General features: G+C 48.4%; 1 protein-coding gene across 6 annotated transcripts in view; it reads left to right on the forward strand.

Moving 5' to 3' along the window:
- Paqr5 (progestin and adipoQ receptor family member 5) overlaps positions 1–14,472 on the forward strand; it is a 73,935-nt gene that overhangs the window by 36,591 nt on the left and 22,872 nt on the right. For 4 of the 6 annotated variants that reach the window (XR_012444059.1, XM_074062031.1, XM_074062033.1 and 1 more), the window contains exon 3: positions 13,418–13,545. Coding sequence is in view for 3 of the 6 variants with exons in the window: in XM_074062031.1 (XP_073918132.1) it covers positions 13,418–13,545 (128 nt within the window). In the remaining 3 variants the exon portion in view is untranslated. The other 2 variants (XM_074062034.1, XM_074062035.1) reach the window with 2 other exon arrangements.

Genomic DNA, 14,472 nt, shown 5'->3' on the forward strand with positions numbered 1-14,472 from the left:
GGGTTTGGAAGCCATCCTGGCCGTGTGGTGGAACTCACAGACACTGCATTATCAAGCCTTGGGGACAGCAGTCTGTGTGTGCTGTGACAAATTAGGACACCCCCCTCCCTTGCAAAGAGTACATGATGCTGTCAGCCTCCCTCCCTCGGGGCTGAGGAAGAGCCATGTTAGATCATGGGAAGGTCACGTGGAGGACATCACAGAGGCGAGAGCCCTGTTCTACTCACCTGATGGCCTCCTCCCCCAAAAACAGTTCCCACAACTCAGCACCGGGGAATGGAAGGTGAAAAGGCATCTGCTAAGCCCTAGCCTGAAAGCCTGAAGCCAGGAGGCTCCTGGAAGATGGGGTGGGGAGAAGCTCTTTGGTGGGAGGGGATGAGGGAGGCAGCAGCAACAGATGAACTCTAAAGAAGGCTGCATCCTAGGACAGGAGCACAGCCCGCCTCTGTTCTCGAGGGGCCAGCGACTTCTCTCCCTGACCTGATATGATTCTGCTAGTCAGAGCGTTAGCGCCACTGACTAGCAGGAATGCAGAGTCTTTGATGTATTCATGAAATTTTTACTGACTACTTACTATGTGCAAGGTGTGACTCCACAGTATCAGAGAAAATTTGCACACAAATCCTGTCCTTAGGAAAGGAAGATTTTTTGAATGTGCTGGGAGCTGTAGTGTACTTGTATAATCCCAGCACTAGAGGATCTAGAGTTTGAGGCCAGCCTCATCTACACAGGGGGACCCTGTTGCAAACCAAACCAAACCAAACCAAATAGCCATTATAGTGACTGTTATCTCGGTCACTAGGGAGGAAGGTGGAGGCAGGAAGAGCTCAAGTTCAAGGCCAGGCTGGGCAAAGACACCAAGACCCTATCGCAAAAACATAACTAAAGAAACCCGAAAGGGCTGTGGGCATGGCTCAAGTGGTGGAGTGCTTGCCAGGGTGAGGCCCTGGGTTCAATCCCCAGTGCGGCAAAGCAAACAAAAAACAGCAACAATTTTTTTTTTTTAATGTGCATGAGTACTTTGTAAAGTGGGTTAGGGACAGATAGTGTCAGAGGAGGGATTGGTCACCTCTTTTGCAGTCCTGAGGATTTGAACTCAGGGCCTGGAGCTTGTTAGGCAGCGGCTCTACCACCTGAGCCCTACCTCCAGCCCAGAGCGTTGGTCGCTTCTGTCACAGGGGAAGAAGGGACTGGGGACGGCATCATGATCTTTATGAGGAGTCTAAGGAGTAGACAGGATTGGGAGGTGGGCATGGATACCTGGCAGAAGGACTCAGATGTGCAAAGGCCAGGCAGGGGGATCACAGGGCAGGGCGGGGGACCTTTGGAGTGGGAATGATGGGCGTCTGCCTCGCTGTCTCCCAGGTGTTCTGGTCGACTGGGTTGTGAGTTCGTCCACAGGGTGGGAGTGATGAGGAAGGGGGGGTCAGTGGATGGAGATCGTGAAGTTGGGACTGGGTGGTGGCTGGAGAGGCTGAGGGCTGCAGGTGACCCCGTCCTCACTGTCCAAGTATTCATAAACTGGGGATAATGGTGTCCTTTGTACTGAGGTGACACCAGCTGGAGACACAGAAGCCTCGGGCAGAAGGCATTTGTGGATTAAAGCGAAGCATTCGCAGTGAGGGCAAAGCCCACCGCCTGTGGTCTGTGTGGGTTTTAACACGGGAGTCTACACACCAATGTGAGGCCTGTAGGTTCTGATACTTGGTGTGCAGAGCAATGTCCAGCAAGGCATTCCATCTCTGTCCCTCAGCTTCTGCGTCTGTGACACAGAGACCAGGCTGCGGTGCCTTCGGCGTCAGTGAGATTAACTCTTGTGATGCTCACGGCACCGCAGCACATCAGCAATGCTGGCTGCGTTGTCTGTCAACTCCCTGCACCCTCCGGGGACCTTGAAGAGCAAGGATTGATTGTCAGGGGTATCTGAGAAGCTCTGCCCCCAGGCTCGAACCCTGGCCCTCCAGCCTGGGGCTCATCTCCTTTGCCAGCCTGGTCTGACCCCTACCAGTTCCCATCCACAGCCCCTTCCCTAGCCGCATCCACGCGTCTTTATTCCTCACACCGAATGCCGCCCCTACTTCTCCTGATTTCTGGTTGAAGAAGGCTCTGCTTTCCCCCTTTCTGGGTTCCTTCCTCAGTAGCTGTCGGTTGGATTTCTGCAGGCTGCCTTGCATGGCTTCCTCTTTCTTTTTATACCAGACAGCTCTGTGGTCTAGACCCCTTCCTCACCCTCTCTGGGCCTCATCCACCAGCTTTCAGCATCAACAGGATGCTAACCCTGGCTCGGCTCGTTCGTCCCTTCGCTTAGAAAGTAGGCCTTGAATATGTGCCTCATAACTTTTAATGTCCCTTGTTTGAAAACAGGTCTGGGTGCCCTAGGGGATTACTGAAGATTTGGAGAAATGCCTAAGGGAACGGAATAAATACCTAAGTGTTGACTCCTACACAGACTTAGTTCAGAGACAAAGGTTGAGGTCTGAATTGCAAGTTCAAATGCAGCATCACGGGGCCCTTTGCTGGAAAGCGTTTTGTGTCTAATGAGAAGCTTATCTCAACTACAGCCTTGATCCATGGGTGACAGGCAAACACATCCCAGGGTCCCAGGCACCCTAGCTGAGGAGCACAGGGTCCCCGAGAACACAACGCCCCCCGTCCCCGCTCCCCCGGCTGCATCTCTGCCACCTCCTCAACCTGCTCTGAGCCTCAGCTTCCTTATCTGTAAAACGCAGGTGAGGTCTGTGAAGTCTTCATGGAGCTGTTGGGAAGATCTGAGAAAAGGAAAATGGAAGTTTCATGAAGGAAGGGACACAGCCAGACGCGTGACTGGGTGGCGTTAGGTCAGTGGGCTCAGCACCCAGGAGCAAGGAGCCGTCCCTACAGGCAAATGGTGTCTCCAGCCGAGAATTTCCCAAAGCAGTTGCTTGAATCACCAGCGCCAGACCTCGTGGGAGCTTATTAAAATATGACCAGTCATAACAGCAGCCATCTTTGTACTGTCCTTGATGTAATCAGAAGGAATGCACCCAGCATCTTGCCATGTTATATTTTTGTGTAAATTATCTTATCAGACAAAGGATGTTGTTATTGCTGTTTGTCTTTTTGAGACAGAATGCAGCCCAGGCTGGCCTCAAACTTGCCATCTTCCTGCTGGGATTATAGGTGTGCACCACCACACTTGGTTAGATTAAGGATAGCCCTAACCCACTCCTGGCAGTACTGGGACTTGAACTCAGGGCCTCATGCTTGCATAGGCAAGTACCACCTAAGCCATACTACCAGCAAGGGTATTCTGAATAATTCTAGTTTGCTAGGATGTTCCCCTTTAATTATGAAATTTACAAGACAATTGTTCTTTCAGTAAATCCTCGAGACAGTTGTATGTGATTCATTTACATTGTTCACGTGATGAATTACATTGTTTCACCAATGCTAACCCAACCTTCTGCTCCTGGCCTAACTCAGCTTGGTGATGATGCAATGTCCTTTAAATCGATTGCTGGAGTCAGCTAAAAATTTGCTTCAGATGCTTGAACGAGCTGGTCTATAATTTTCCCTTCTTATTCTGTCCTTGCCTGAACTCAAGTTATGCCAACCATAAGTGAGTTGGGGATTCTTGCCTGTTTTTTTTTTTTTTAAAGACCATATAATGTTAGAATCATGCATTCCGGAGTGGTTCGTAAACTCTGGGCCAGGCCCAGACGACCAACTCCAAAGAAGCATGTTTGGCTCTTGTGTGTGTGTGGAGCTGGGAATGGAACCTGGGCTCTGCACACACCTGGCGAGTGCTCTACCACTGAGCTAGGCCCCAGTCCAACCCCTGCTGCCATTCTAATTGCTGAAATCTGTTCGGACCAGCTCATGGCCTAGCCAGTGATCGGTTTCCATCACAAATCTTCCAAGTATGGCTGGAAGATTCCACCCTGTTGAGGGTGGAATTCCATGTCTGTCCATAAGATCACTTCGTGTTTGGGGTGTGTGAAAGTCTTCTGCCATGTTGCAGATTTGTGACTCTCTCTTCGTACGCACGTTAAGTTGGCTTTATATGCCTTGAGCCTGTGTCTTCCTGATGAAGTTCTTGCTTTGTAGTGGTTCTGATTCTGTTTATATCTAGTGATGATGTTTTGTGTCTTAGACTCCATCAATATGTCCAAGTCCTCTTGTTTGGTTGGTTCATCTAGTTTTTGGGTTTTCTTTCTTTTTTTGGTGACACTGGGGTTTGAACTCAGGACCTCACACTTGCTAGGCAGGGCCTCTACCACTTGAGTCACTTCTTCAGCCCTTTTATGTATTGGATTTTGTTGAGATGGGTTTTGTAAACTGCTTTCCTGGGGCTGGCTTTGAACCCCGATCCTCTGGATCTCAGTCTCCTGAGTATCTAGGATTACAGGTGTGGGTCACCAGCGCCTGGCTTTCCCTTGACTCTTTAATCCTTCCCGGTTGTTGTAGTTTAGTTCTGTCTTGTGCAAACATCCCATGGATGGATTTCAAGCTTGGCAGCATCTTTAATTAGACAGTTTAATCTGTTACTATTTACAGTGACTGTTGATACATATGTATTAATTTTAATTGTCTCTGTTATTGGCGGCACTGGGGTTTGAACTCAGGGCTTTGTGCTTTTGCTAGGCAGCTGCTCTACCACTTGAGCCTCGCACCCAGCTCCTTTGGCTTTATTTTATTCTTCAGATAGGGTCTTTTGTCCAGACTAGCCTCAGACTGTGATCCTCCCACCTCCTCCTTTGGAGTAGCTGTGCTTATAGGCACCACACCCGACTTAATTGTCTTTTTTTTTTCAATTGTCTTAATGTAAGTTTATTTGTCCTGTTTTCTCTTCTTGTGCCATCTTTCCTTACTTGTTTTGGATTGAGTTCTATGTTCTTATTTTTGTTTTTTTCCTTTTCGCATTCTACTTTTCCCCTCTACTTGTTTTATAATTAATGTTAGAAACATGTTTTAAGTCTAGTAGTTCAGTGATTACTTCAACTATCTTAACATACATAGCTAGGCACAGAGGCGTAGATTAAGCTGAGGTTAGTGAAGTAGCCCAATACCTCCATGACCTTACACTGCAAAGATTAATTTCACTTCACACAGCGTAGTGGCCAGTTGGCGACAGAGGGACCCTACAGATGGAAGAGCCACCATCAGGAGATGGTTGCACCAGCTGGGACATGTGGCCTCCGGGGTCACCACAGAAGGGAAGAGAGGGTTATCTTGGCTTGGCTTCCCCAGAAACAGACTGAGCTAGATTTGTGTGCAAGAAGTTAGCAGGGCTGTTTTCAGGAACAAACGCTAAGGAAGTGAGGAACAGGGATAGGATCAGAGGTGCTGCATGGCTCAGGTGGCTCTGAGCTGGGGTGGGGGGGTCTGTCCTGTCCTCAGAGTTGTCCTGAAAGGGCACGGGAGGCCAGGGCTGTGTGCCCTCATCAGTGCATGTGGGCCACCCCACCACACATTGCAGGGTAGCAATGTGGCCGAAAGCCATTCCCCTGGAGCCTGCAAGGCCCATCCTGCAGGGACGTCAGGAGGGGCTCCTCAGACATGCACGGACTCTACCTTTAAGCTGCCCTGGCCTAGAAGCAGTGTTAACTAGGACTAGTCACTGGGCTGTGGCCTGAGGAGTGGACGAAGCACAGGGAGGGTTTGACGGGGAGGCACTGACTAGCTGTCCTCACCCCGCTTCTGGGATCTGAGCAGCAGGGGGATTTTGACAATGCTGAAAACATCCTGGTTATCTCTGCGAAAGCGAGCTAATGCACGCACGTGCCCAGGCTTTGCGCTTCCCCTTAGGGATGGCTGGCCTCGGTCACTCCCATTTGCTTCCTCCTGTTTTCTAGCTCTCAATCTCTCTCCCTTCTGGATACTTTCTTTGCATCAACTTTTCATTGACTAATTTTCTCTCCAGACAGGTCGAATCTTCATGTGTGCTTTCAGTGTCTTCTTAATTTCATTTTTTTTAAATTTCTAAAAGTTCTATTAGGTTCTAGCTGGGCCCTGGTAGCTCACGCCTGTAATCCTAGTTACTTAGGAGGCTGAGATTAGGAGGATCAAGGTTCAAGGCCAGCCTGGGCAAATAGTTTATGAGACCCACCCCCCATCTCCAAAATAACCAGAACAAAATGGCTAGCAGGTGTGGATCAAGGGTAGACCGCCTGCTTTTTGAGCGTGAAGCCCTAAGTTCAAATGCCAGTCGGACTCCAAAACACAACAACAAAAAAGTTATATTCGGTCCTAATTGACTGTTTCACGTTTCCTGTTCTTTGTATTTCTTCCTTTTGTTCTTTCCTTCCTTTCCTCTCCTTCCCTCCCTCCCTTCCTTCCTTCCTTCTTTCCTTTGTCCCTCCCTCCCTCCCTCCCTCCCTCTTCTTTCCCTCTTACTTCTCCTTCCCTCTTACCTCTTTTCCTCACTCTTACCTCCCTCCCTCCCTTCTCTTTTCTCCTCTGTTTTTTTGATACAGGGTATCATACGTAGTCCAGGTTGGCCTCAAAGTGGGAATCCCTCCACCTACCAAGTGCCAGGATTACAGGCATATGCTACCACTCCCGGTTCTTCCTGTTTATATTTCCAGCCGTGTCTTTAAACTTATTGAGCCCACTTATTTCATATTTCAGCAGCTGCTACTTCTCCCTGATGGTGCTCTGCATGCTTGTGTCTAGGTAAATCCTTCAGGGAGGTTTTGCGTTTGCTTTGCTGACTTAATCCAGGAACTGCAAAACTTTGACCTCTTTCTATCATAAGTACCTTTTCTGCTTGAGAGTCCCTGGACCGTGAACATAGAAAGACTAGCTGCTGCCTCAGAATTCCTGGGATAGTTTTGTCTTTAGTTTTACTTGGTTTTCCAAAAACTGTTCCACTCTTCCTGGTGGAATTTTTTCACATTTGCTCAGCCTTGGAATCCCTGCTTCCTTGGCAAGGTCCCTCTGAGACTCCCAGCCCTCGACGCCTCAGGCTTCACCTCTCGTTTATAGTCTGGCTGCAGAAACTCAGATGAGCAAAGTAACTGACTCCACAGGGCCCTGGATTTCCTTTGTTTTTGTGCTTGGTGCCTTCCTTTGTTTTGTTCTCTTTTGCTTATGTGTCTAGATGGTATACAGCTTTGCCCGGCCTATTCATTGCTTTAGTCAGAGCACCTTTCCTGACATCGAACCGACCATCACTGCCAGGACTGGAGTCCCCAGCCACTCTTCTAGGTCCTTCTGTCCTCCTGAAATCTATGACACAGCAGTCCTGGGTTTCCTGGCTGGATGCACTGAGCATGCGTGGGCTTTGCAACCCAGCAGGCCAAGGCTCACATCTGGGCTCTGCTACCTACGATGGTCTTGGAAACGCCACTCCACTGAGCTTTGGTTTTCTCATCTGTGAAATGGGTTTGGGAAACCCTGCCCTGCAGTGACCTTCAAGTGACATGTGCTGAGTTACAATCAGGAGGACAGGTGCAAGCCACAGAGCAGATGTCCAAACACTTAAGATGCAGATGAAGCTGGAAAACAGGACAATTCTGCTCCACCTAAACCATTCTCTCTTCATCACAACAATGACCAACAAATGTAGCCAGGTGGGGTGGTGCACACCTGTAATCCCAGCACTCAGGAGGTTGAGGCACGAAGATTGTAAGTTTGAGGCCAGCCTGAGCTATAAATCGAGCCCCTGTTTCAACCAACCAACCAACCAACCAAACAAACAAACAAACAAAAAACAAAATAAAAAAAAAGCAAGCCAAAAAAAGTAAAGCTCTGAATTTTATATAGCTAAAGTCAGCACAATATCAAAGCTAACTGAATTTAATTATTATTACACATATCTGGATGTTGTGTTGATGGATAAGTGAGGTTTGAAAGAGTACTAGAAAACACAATAATTCATAAATTATTAATTTATTCCATAAAGTTTATTTTTATGGCCTTTGTTTCAACAAAATTACGAGTTTCAGTGCTGTAATCAACATTATCCTGTAATTTGTGTTTTACTGACAATGATGCCAAGTTAGACAGCTGTTGTTGAGTCACTGTGTGGTACTTAGATAAGAAATTAAGAAGTTAATTCAATTAGAAGGAACTTCTGCTGGTTTCTGCTCAGTTCTGCTGAGGTAGAACTAGTGGAATTACTGAGAGTTATGGTTAAATCCATATTTAGAATCAGAAAGGAATATAAACTTTACATATCGAGTTCAAACATCACAATGAGGCCGCATGTGACGATCACATTAAGCAAGAGCTATTAAATATTTTAACTCAATTTAATTTAATTTTTTGTGAGTAAAGCAGGAGATAGAGAAGTAGCAAAGATTGGAGCTCCCAGAGCTGGCAGGGTCCTAAGAGAGAAGCCCAAATATTTTAATTTTCTATGTCACCATCTCATATTGGTCCGTTTACTTTCTCAAGACCACACATGGGGTAGTACAGTCCTTATTCGGTTATTTTGTTTAAAGAAAAGATATAAAGATGTGAAGCCCTGAGTTCAAACCTCAGTCCCACCAAAAAAAAAAAAAAGTAAAGAAACTGAAAGTAGTAGGACCTTGCTCAGCCAAAATTAATTTCCAGAAAAGCAGTCTCCACAGAAATTAATATTTCAGGGCTATTTGTTTGTGTATCTTCTCTTTCTTAGTTCACAAACAGTCCTGACTTAATTTTGTTTTATTGGAATGCTGTTTTATTACCTATTTCATATGTGACTCCTTTGATTTAGAAAAATCTAATGCATACCTAAAATAATAAATATGTGTTTTAATCCCTTTGGAAGTGAAATAGCCAAATCTAGGTTTCCTTTGTAGGCTTTTTCCTTTTTGATCCTGGGGATTGAACTCAGGCCCTAGCTCATGCTTGCTGGCAGGCACACAACCCCTTGACCCTTGACCCTTGACCCACGCCCCAGCCCTATTGTAGGCTTTAGCTAACAACATCCCACAAATATCAGCGGAGATCTCAAATCTAGAATCACTGCCATGTGTCTCCTGTTCTCCTGTTCCACTGATTTTTTGCAGGTACCATGTACCTTATCTGAATTAAATCCAAAGGATTAGCAGATCTTCTTTGGTTTTCTCACCGGAAGAATGAGAGTGGTTTCAGGCCACATTTGATGTGTGTGTCAGTCATCAAGATGCCTTCTGCTGGGGAAGACTTGTAGAATGCGATGCAATCTTTGAATTGTTTGAAAGAAAGCCTCAGTTCTCCTAGTGAGCAAGTCCAGCCGCGGCTGCCAAACCTTGCTAGGAATGCTTTTAGAATTTCGATTAAATCTATTTTTTCTGTTGCTTCCATATCAAATTTGGTTGCTTAAGAAAAACAACAAAACAAAGCAAGATAACCAGGCTGGAGGTGACAGCACACAGAAGAGGCAGGAGCTGGGCTTTGAAGCCAGAGGCAGCTGCCTCGCCAGTTTGCCCTGGGAACCTGCAGACGCCTGTAGCAGACAGTGGGAGAGGCGCTGGCTTAGGGAGTGAGTCCTCACTGCAGCACTGGATTCATTTTCTAGGGCTTCTGTAACAAAATCCCACAGACCCCATGGCTTAACCCAGAAAGTTATTTTTTCACAGTTCTGCCTGCAAAAGTCTGAGATCAAGGTCTCGGCAGGGTTGGTTTCTTCCAAGGCCTTTATTCTTGGCTCACAGATGGACAGGTGGCCACCCTCTTGCTGCCTCTGTGCACACTGCCCCAGTGTCTCTCTGTGGGTCCCTACTTCCTCTATGACAGACACAAGCCAGTCTGGATTAGGACACACTCTAATGGCTTTGTGTTAGCTTAGTCACCTCTGGAAAGACCTTATCTCCAAATTCGGAGGAGCCATTCAGAGGCTCTGGGGGTTTAAGACTTAAACACTGAATTTGAGGGAGTAGAATTCCTTCCTCATTAAGTAATGATGCTTAAGGAAGAAGAAACTGAGGCTCAGAGAAGTACCTGACAGTCCAAAATAATACCACAGGTCAAGGGATCGGAGTTCCATCCCCCAACAGAGCCCTCTCAGCAGCAGCAGTGACAGACAATGCCAGGAAGGTGGAGTCTGGTCTGCACTTGGCTTTCACCATCACTCCCACTGCTGCTGGGGACTTGGATAAATTCTCTAACCTCCCCAGGCCTCAGTTTCCTTTTCTGCAAAATGGGAACTATAAAAGACACTGCCTTCCTTCCAGGGCGGTTGTGAGAAGTCAGTGGGATTTGGACAGAAAATGCAAAGTGCACTTGCTAATGGTGTCCCCGCCTGCCACTTCCCTTCCTGCTATCAAAATCTACTTTCATTTACCACCAGCCAGAAATGCTCAGTTATTTTCCCCAGGTGATTTGCAATTCAATAGCTAGAAAAAAACCAAAGATTTAAAACACGGTGGAATTCAGGCGTCAGCTAGCAGGTGAGCAGAGGCGTTGGCAGGCTACAGAGCTTTCTGGATGCTGAGCCTGCGGTAGGCATTAAAAGGAAAAGCTGGCTGATGTGCCTTCTTCTCTGAGTGCCTGGGGGTGCTCTCTCCCAAATAATAGGCTGCACTCGATTTGATTTCATTTTGCTCTAAGCTGCCCAGCCTGCTACCCATGGTGCAAAGTGGAGTCCTACGAATAATTCTGCTGTGCAAATAAGCAGGTGCCCACTAACCTGGGGGCACCTAGAAACGAAGGCAGGTTTCAGCACTTGAGGCAATGGTGGTAATTTGCCTTTGAGGTCAAATTGTTTTCACATGTTTTGCTCCTTTAGTTGCTGTGTGGATGCACACAGTGCAGGATCTGGGACGACCTCCCCTGAGGCTGGGGTGGCAGCCAGCATCTCCTTTCCTGTGCTCAGAGCTGCTCAGAGCAGGAATGGACCTAGGCACTAGCAATGTGGTCCCATAAACAGCGGCTGAAGTTGGGGAGGGCAGGTACAGGTCATTCTTACCCTGAGCCGGAACCATTCTGCCTTGGGTCAGAAGGATCCCCCTTTTTATCCACCTTTATCTACCTGTCATTGTTTCTCAGGCACTGCCTTAAATCCTTCCCTAGTTCACAGCTACTGTCAGCCTTGCAGGTCAGACAGAGGCAGTTTCTTTCCATCTATGCCCAGCCCTGGTTTGGGTGACAAAATCTCCTCCCCAGGTTGGGACTAGATTCCTAAGTATGGTCGGCGGGGGGGGGGTCTCTTTCTCCACCTGCCAGTCAGTTTAGCCCCCATTCTTGATATCTGATCACATTCCTCATCCTCCACCATCCCCAGGTGAGGTCCCAACACCCTGGCCTGTCTGCAATAGGAATCCTACTGGGTTAACTTAGCCAAGATCCCCTTATTCCTACATCTCCGCTTAGTAATTTTCCACCCACTGACCCGTGCTGCTCTTGTCTGCTCTTGGCTGTTAGTTCCTTAGTGCTCAGGCTGTATTCAGAGTTGAGCCCCCACTGTAGTCATCTCCATAGGTATCATGATAGTCCCAAAGAAAGTCCTCCTTGCTGTGCTTTCATAAGTGTTATTGAGCAATTTTTAACAAGGCTCTAAACTATTTCATATGCAGTGAATAATTAATAATAACTGCTCCTTTCAGGAGCCTTTGCATTTTAATAAGCATCCAGTGCTTTAGTTCATTTAAAAAATTTAAAAAGGATCCAGGCACCAGTGGCTCATGCCTGTAATCCTAGCTACTCAGGAGGCAGAGATCAGGAGGCTCGTGGTTCAAAACCCAGGGAAGTAGCTCACGAGACCCTATCTCGAAAAAACCCATCACAGAGTGGCAGAATGGTTCAAGGTGTAGGCCCTGAGTTCAAATCTTAGTACTGTACAAAAAATAAAAAAATTAGAAAGAAAAAGCTTGGGAGGGGGATAGGAACAGTGAGAAGCTCCTGGGAACCATGTTTCCTTCAGAAGGTTGCCTAAAGCTTGGAGTGGTTGCAGAAGGGGACACACCTACCACCTGGCTGACTGCCTTCCCACATCACAGGTGAGGCACTGAGCTGAAAGCAATGGCACAGCTCGAAGTCACTGGGCATCTCTGGGCATCAGTGGCTCTTTACACTGGTAGCCCTCCCTTTCTTTACTGTTCCCGGGGACTTTTGCCTGGGAACATAGCAGCTTATACTGTCTTTGTTCCTATAGTACATTTTTTTTCAGTGCTCGAACCTAGGGTCTCATGTGTACCTAGCATGTGCCATCCCACTGAGCTATATCCCAGCCTCTCTAAGAGAAAAGTGGTGGCCAAGTAACAGGTGTGGTGAGGTTGGAGTTCTTCCAGCCTTTCCCTCCCACAGAAATCCAAAGGGATTGCTTTAGAATGAGTGTGGCCTGACTTCTGTCATGATGACTAATGTCGTCCTTCTAACCATTTGCCTCCGTCCACCCACTCACATATAATTTATCTTTCAAATGTTGTGACAGCCTTTGAACCACGTAAATCAGCGGTGCGTAACTGGAAATGTTACCTCCTGGGCACTCTGACAATATCTGGAGGTGTTTTGGGTTGTCACAACATTGCATGGGGGTGTGTGTGTACATGGACCCAGTGTAAGCTACCAGAATCTGGTGGGTAGAAGACAGGCACACGGCCGGATGATGTAGAGGCTGCCCCCCTCCCCAATAAAGAATGATGCAGCTCAAATGCCAGTGTCAAAACTGCGAAAGCTTGGTCTAAGCCCACAGGAGGGGTGGGAGTCTCCCATGATCCTACAGCCTTCACCAAGTCACTCTTCATTTGGCTGTGGTCCTCCCATCCTCTGCCCCACCACGAGGTCACATTCCCAGGGCTCTTACAATCCTGTGGGGCTACAATTCACGTTCTACTTTTCTTCCCTTAATATCACTCCCTCCTGCTTTGCTATTCTCTCCCTGTTTTTAGTGGATGTCAGACAATGCGTGAGGCAGGTTAATAGCCCATGTCCTACCTGACCAATCCAAGTTTCTCACTAGGTGGGGTGGCTCTGTGGCCCTGCTCTGTGGCCAGCCTCCTGTTCCCACAGTCCAGCTGAGCATCATAGACCACGTCATCAGAAGGCCTTTATGAAGTGGCCTGTGAATGCGCCTGGCCCTGGGGGATCTTCTGCAGAGATCGCCCCACTGGCCCCTGACATCTGGGGCTTGCTGGGTCAGACAGACAGCATCTATGTTACCCAACCATAAAGGTGTCCCAAGATCCGGCTGCAGGCCCCGGGCACAGGGTGCAAAAGGGCTCCTTAGGCAACATTCATGCCCCAAGTAAGTGCATCTGGGAATGCAAAGACAGGCTGGATTTCCGAAGGGAGCCTGGCCCTTGCCCCCTCCTCCAACTGGCTGCAGACAGCAGGGAGGGCGTGGGATTTTAGAAGCTCCCAGGAGGGAAGAAGGGGGATGGAGAGAGGAGAGAGGAGAGAGAGGGGAGCCCTTGACAGGTGAAGGGATCAGTCAAGTGCCCAGGCTCACCATGCCAGCTGGAGACAGCCCTCCTAAAACCCTCACACCACCTGTCAGCTCACCTCTGCCCCCATGTCTCCCCTGCAGGTGTTCCATGAGCGGGGCATCCTCTTCGGCTACCGGCATCCACAGAGTTCTGCCACCGCCTGTATGCTCAGCCTTTTCCAAATGACCAATGAGACACTCAACATCTGGACGCACTTGGTGCCCTTCTGGTACCTTCTGGGCCCTCCATCAGCCGTCTCCTTCAGGATTCCCAGGGACCAGGGCTTCTTTAAAACACAGCTGGTGCCGGATGTCGGTGGCTCATGCCTGTAATCCCAGCTGTTCAGGAGGCAGATATCAGGAGGATCACAGTTCCAAGCCAGCCTGGGAAAAATAGTTCATAAGACACTGGTCTTGAAAAAAATCCATCACAAAAAAAAGGGCTAGTGGAGTGGTTTAAGGTGTAGGCCCTGAGTTCAAATCCCAGTACCGCAAAACAAAACAAAAACACAGTTGGTGGGAGGGTTGACACTCCACGCTGGGATTTGGGGGACCCCACAGGTGCTGGTGAGTGTGTGGAAGAGGGAGAAGTTGGGTCTGCTGTGGAATGAGCCCTAGACGGTGGATCGTGGTAGGATTCCGGGCTCCCCTGGCTCCCCAGGGCTTCCTTTGATTTGATGGTAATTTACCTCCATCTCCTTCAGCCTCGGAGGCTTCGTGGGTCTTCTGGAACGCCTGGTGAAATTTCCTCTAGCTTGGGCGAGTCAATTCATCTCTCTGAGCTCCGTATTTTCCACCTGTGAAGCAGGCATGGCAGCCTGCACTTCCCTTGGGGCTGCTGGGAGGACTGGGAAGGGGACGCTGGCAAAGGCATTAGGCTCAGAGCTGAGGGTGTTCTGGGAACCACAGCCATGGGGGGCCCTTGGTCGGGCAGCTCTGTAATGGAGCTGGTGAGAGCAAGGCTCTGGGAAACAGTGATGAAAAATGAGAGTTCCAGGAAGGCCAGGAGGGGCCTTGCTGAGAAAGACGGGGCCTTGCACACCTCATATCTTTGCCTAATGATGGGAGAGGTAGGGCAGATCACACACCACATCGAATACAGCCATCCCTCAGTCTCTGTAGGGGACCAGTCCCCGAACTCTGCAGATACCGAAGTC

Source organism: Castor canadensis, chromosome 19, assembly GCF_047511655.1.
Source record: "Castor canadensis chromosome 19, mCasCan1.hap1v2, whole genome shotgun sequence".
Taxonomy (NCBI): Eukaryota; Metazoa; Chordata; class Mammalia; order Rodentia; family Castoridae; genus Castor; species Castor canadensis.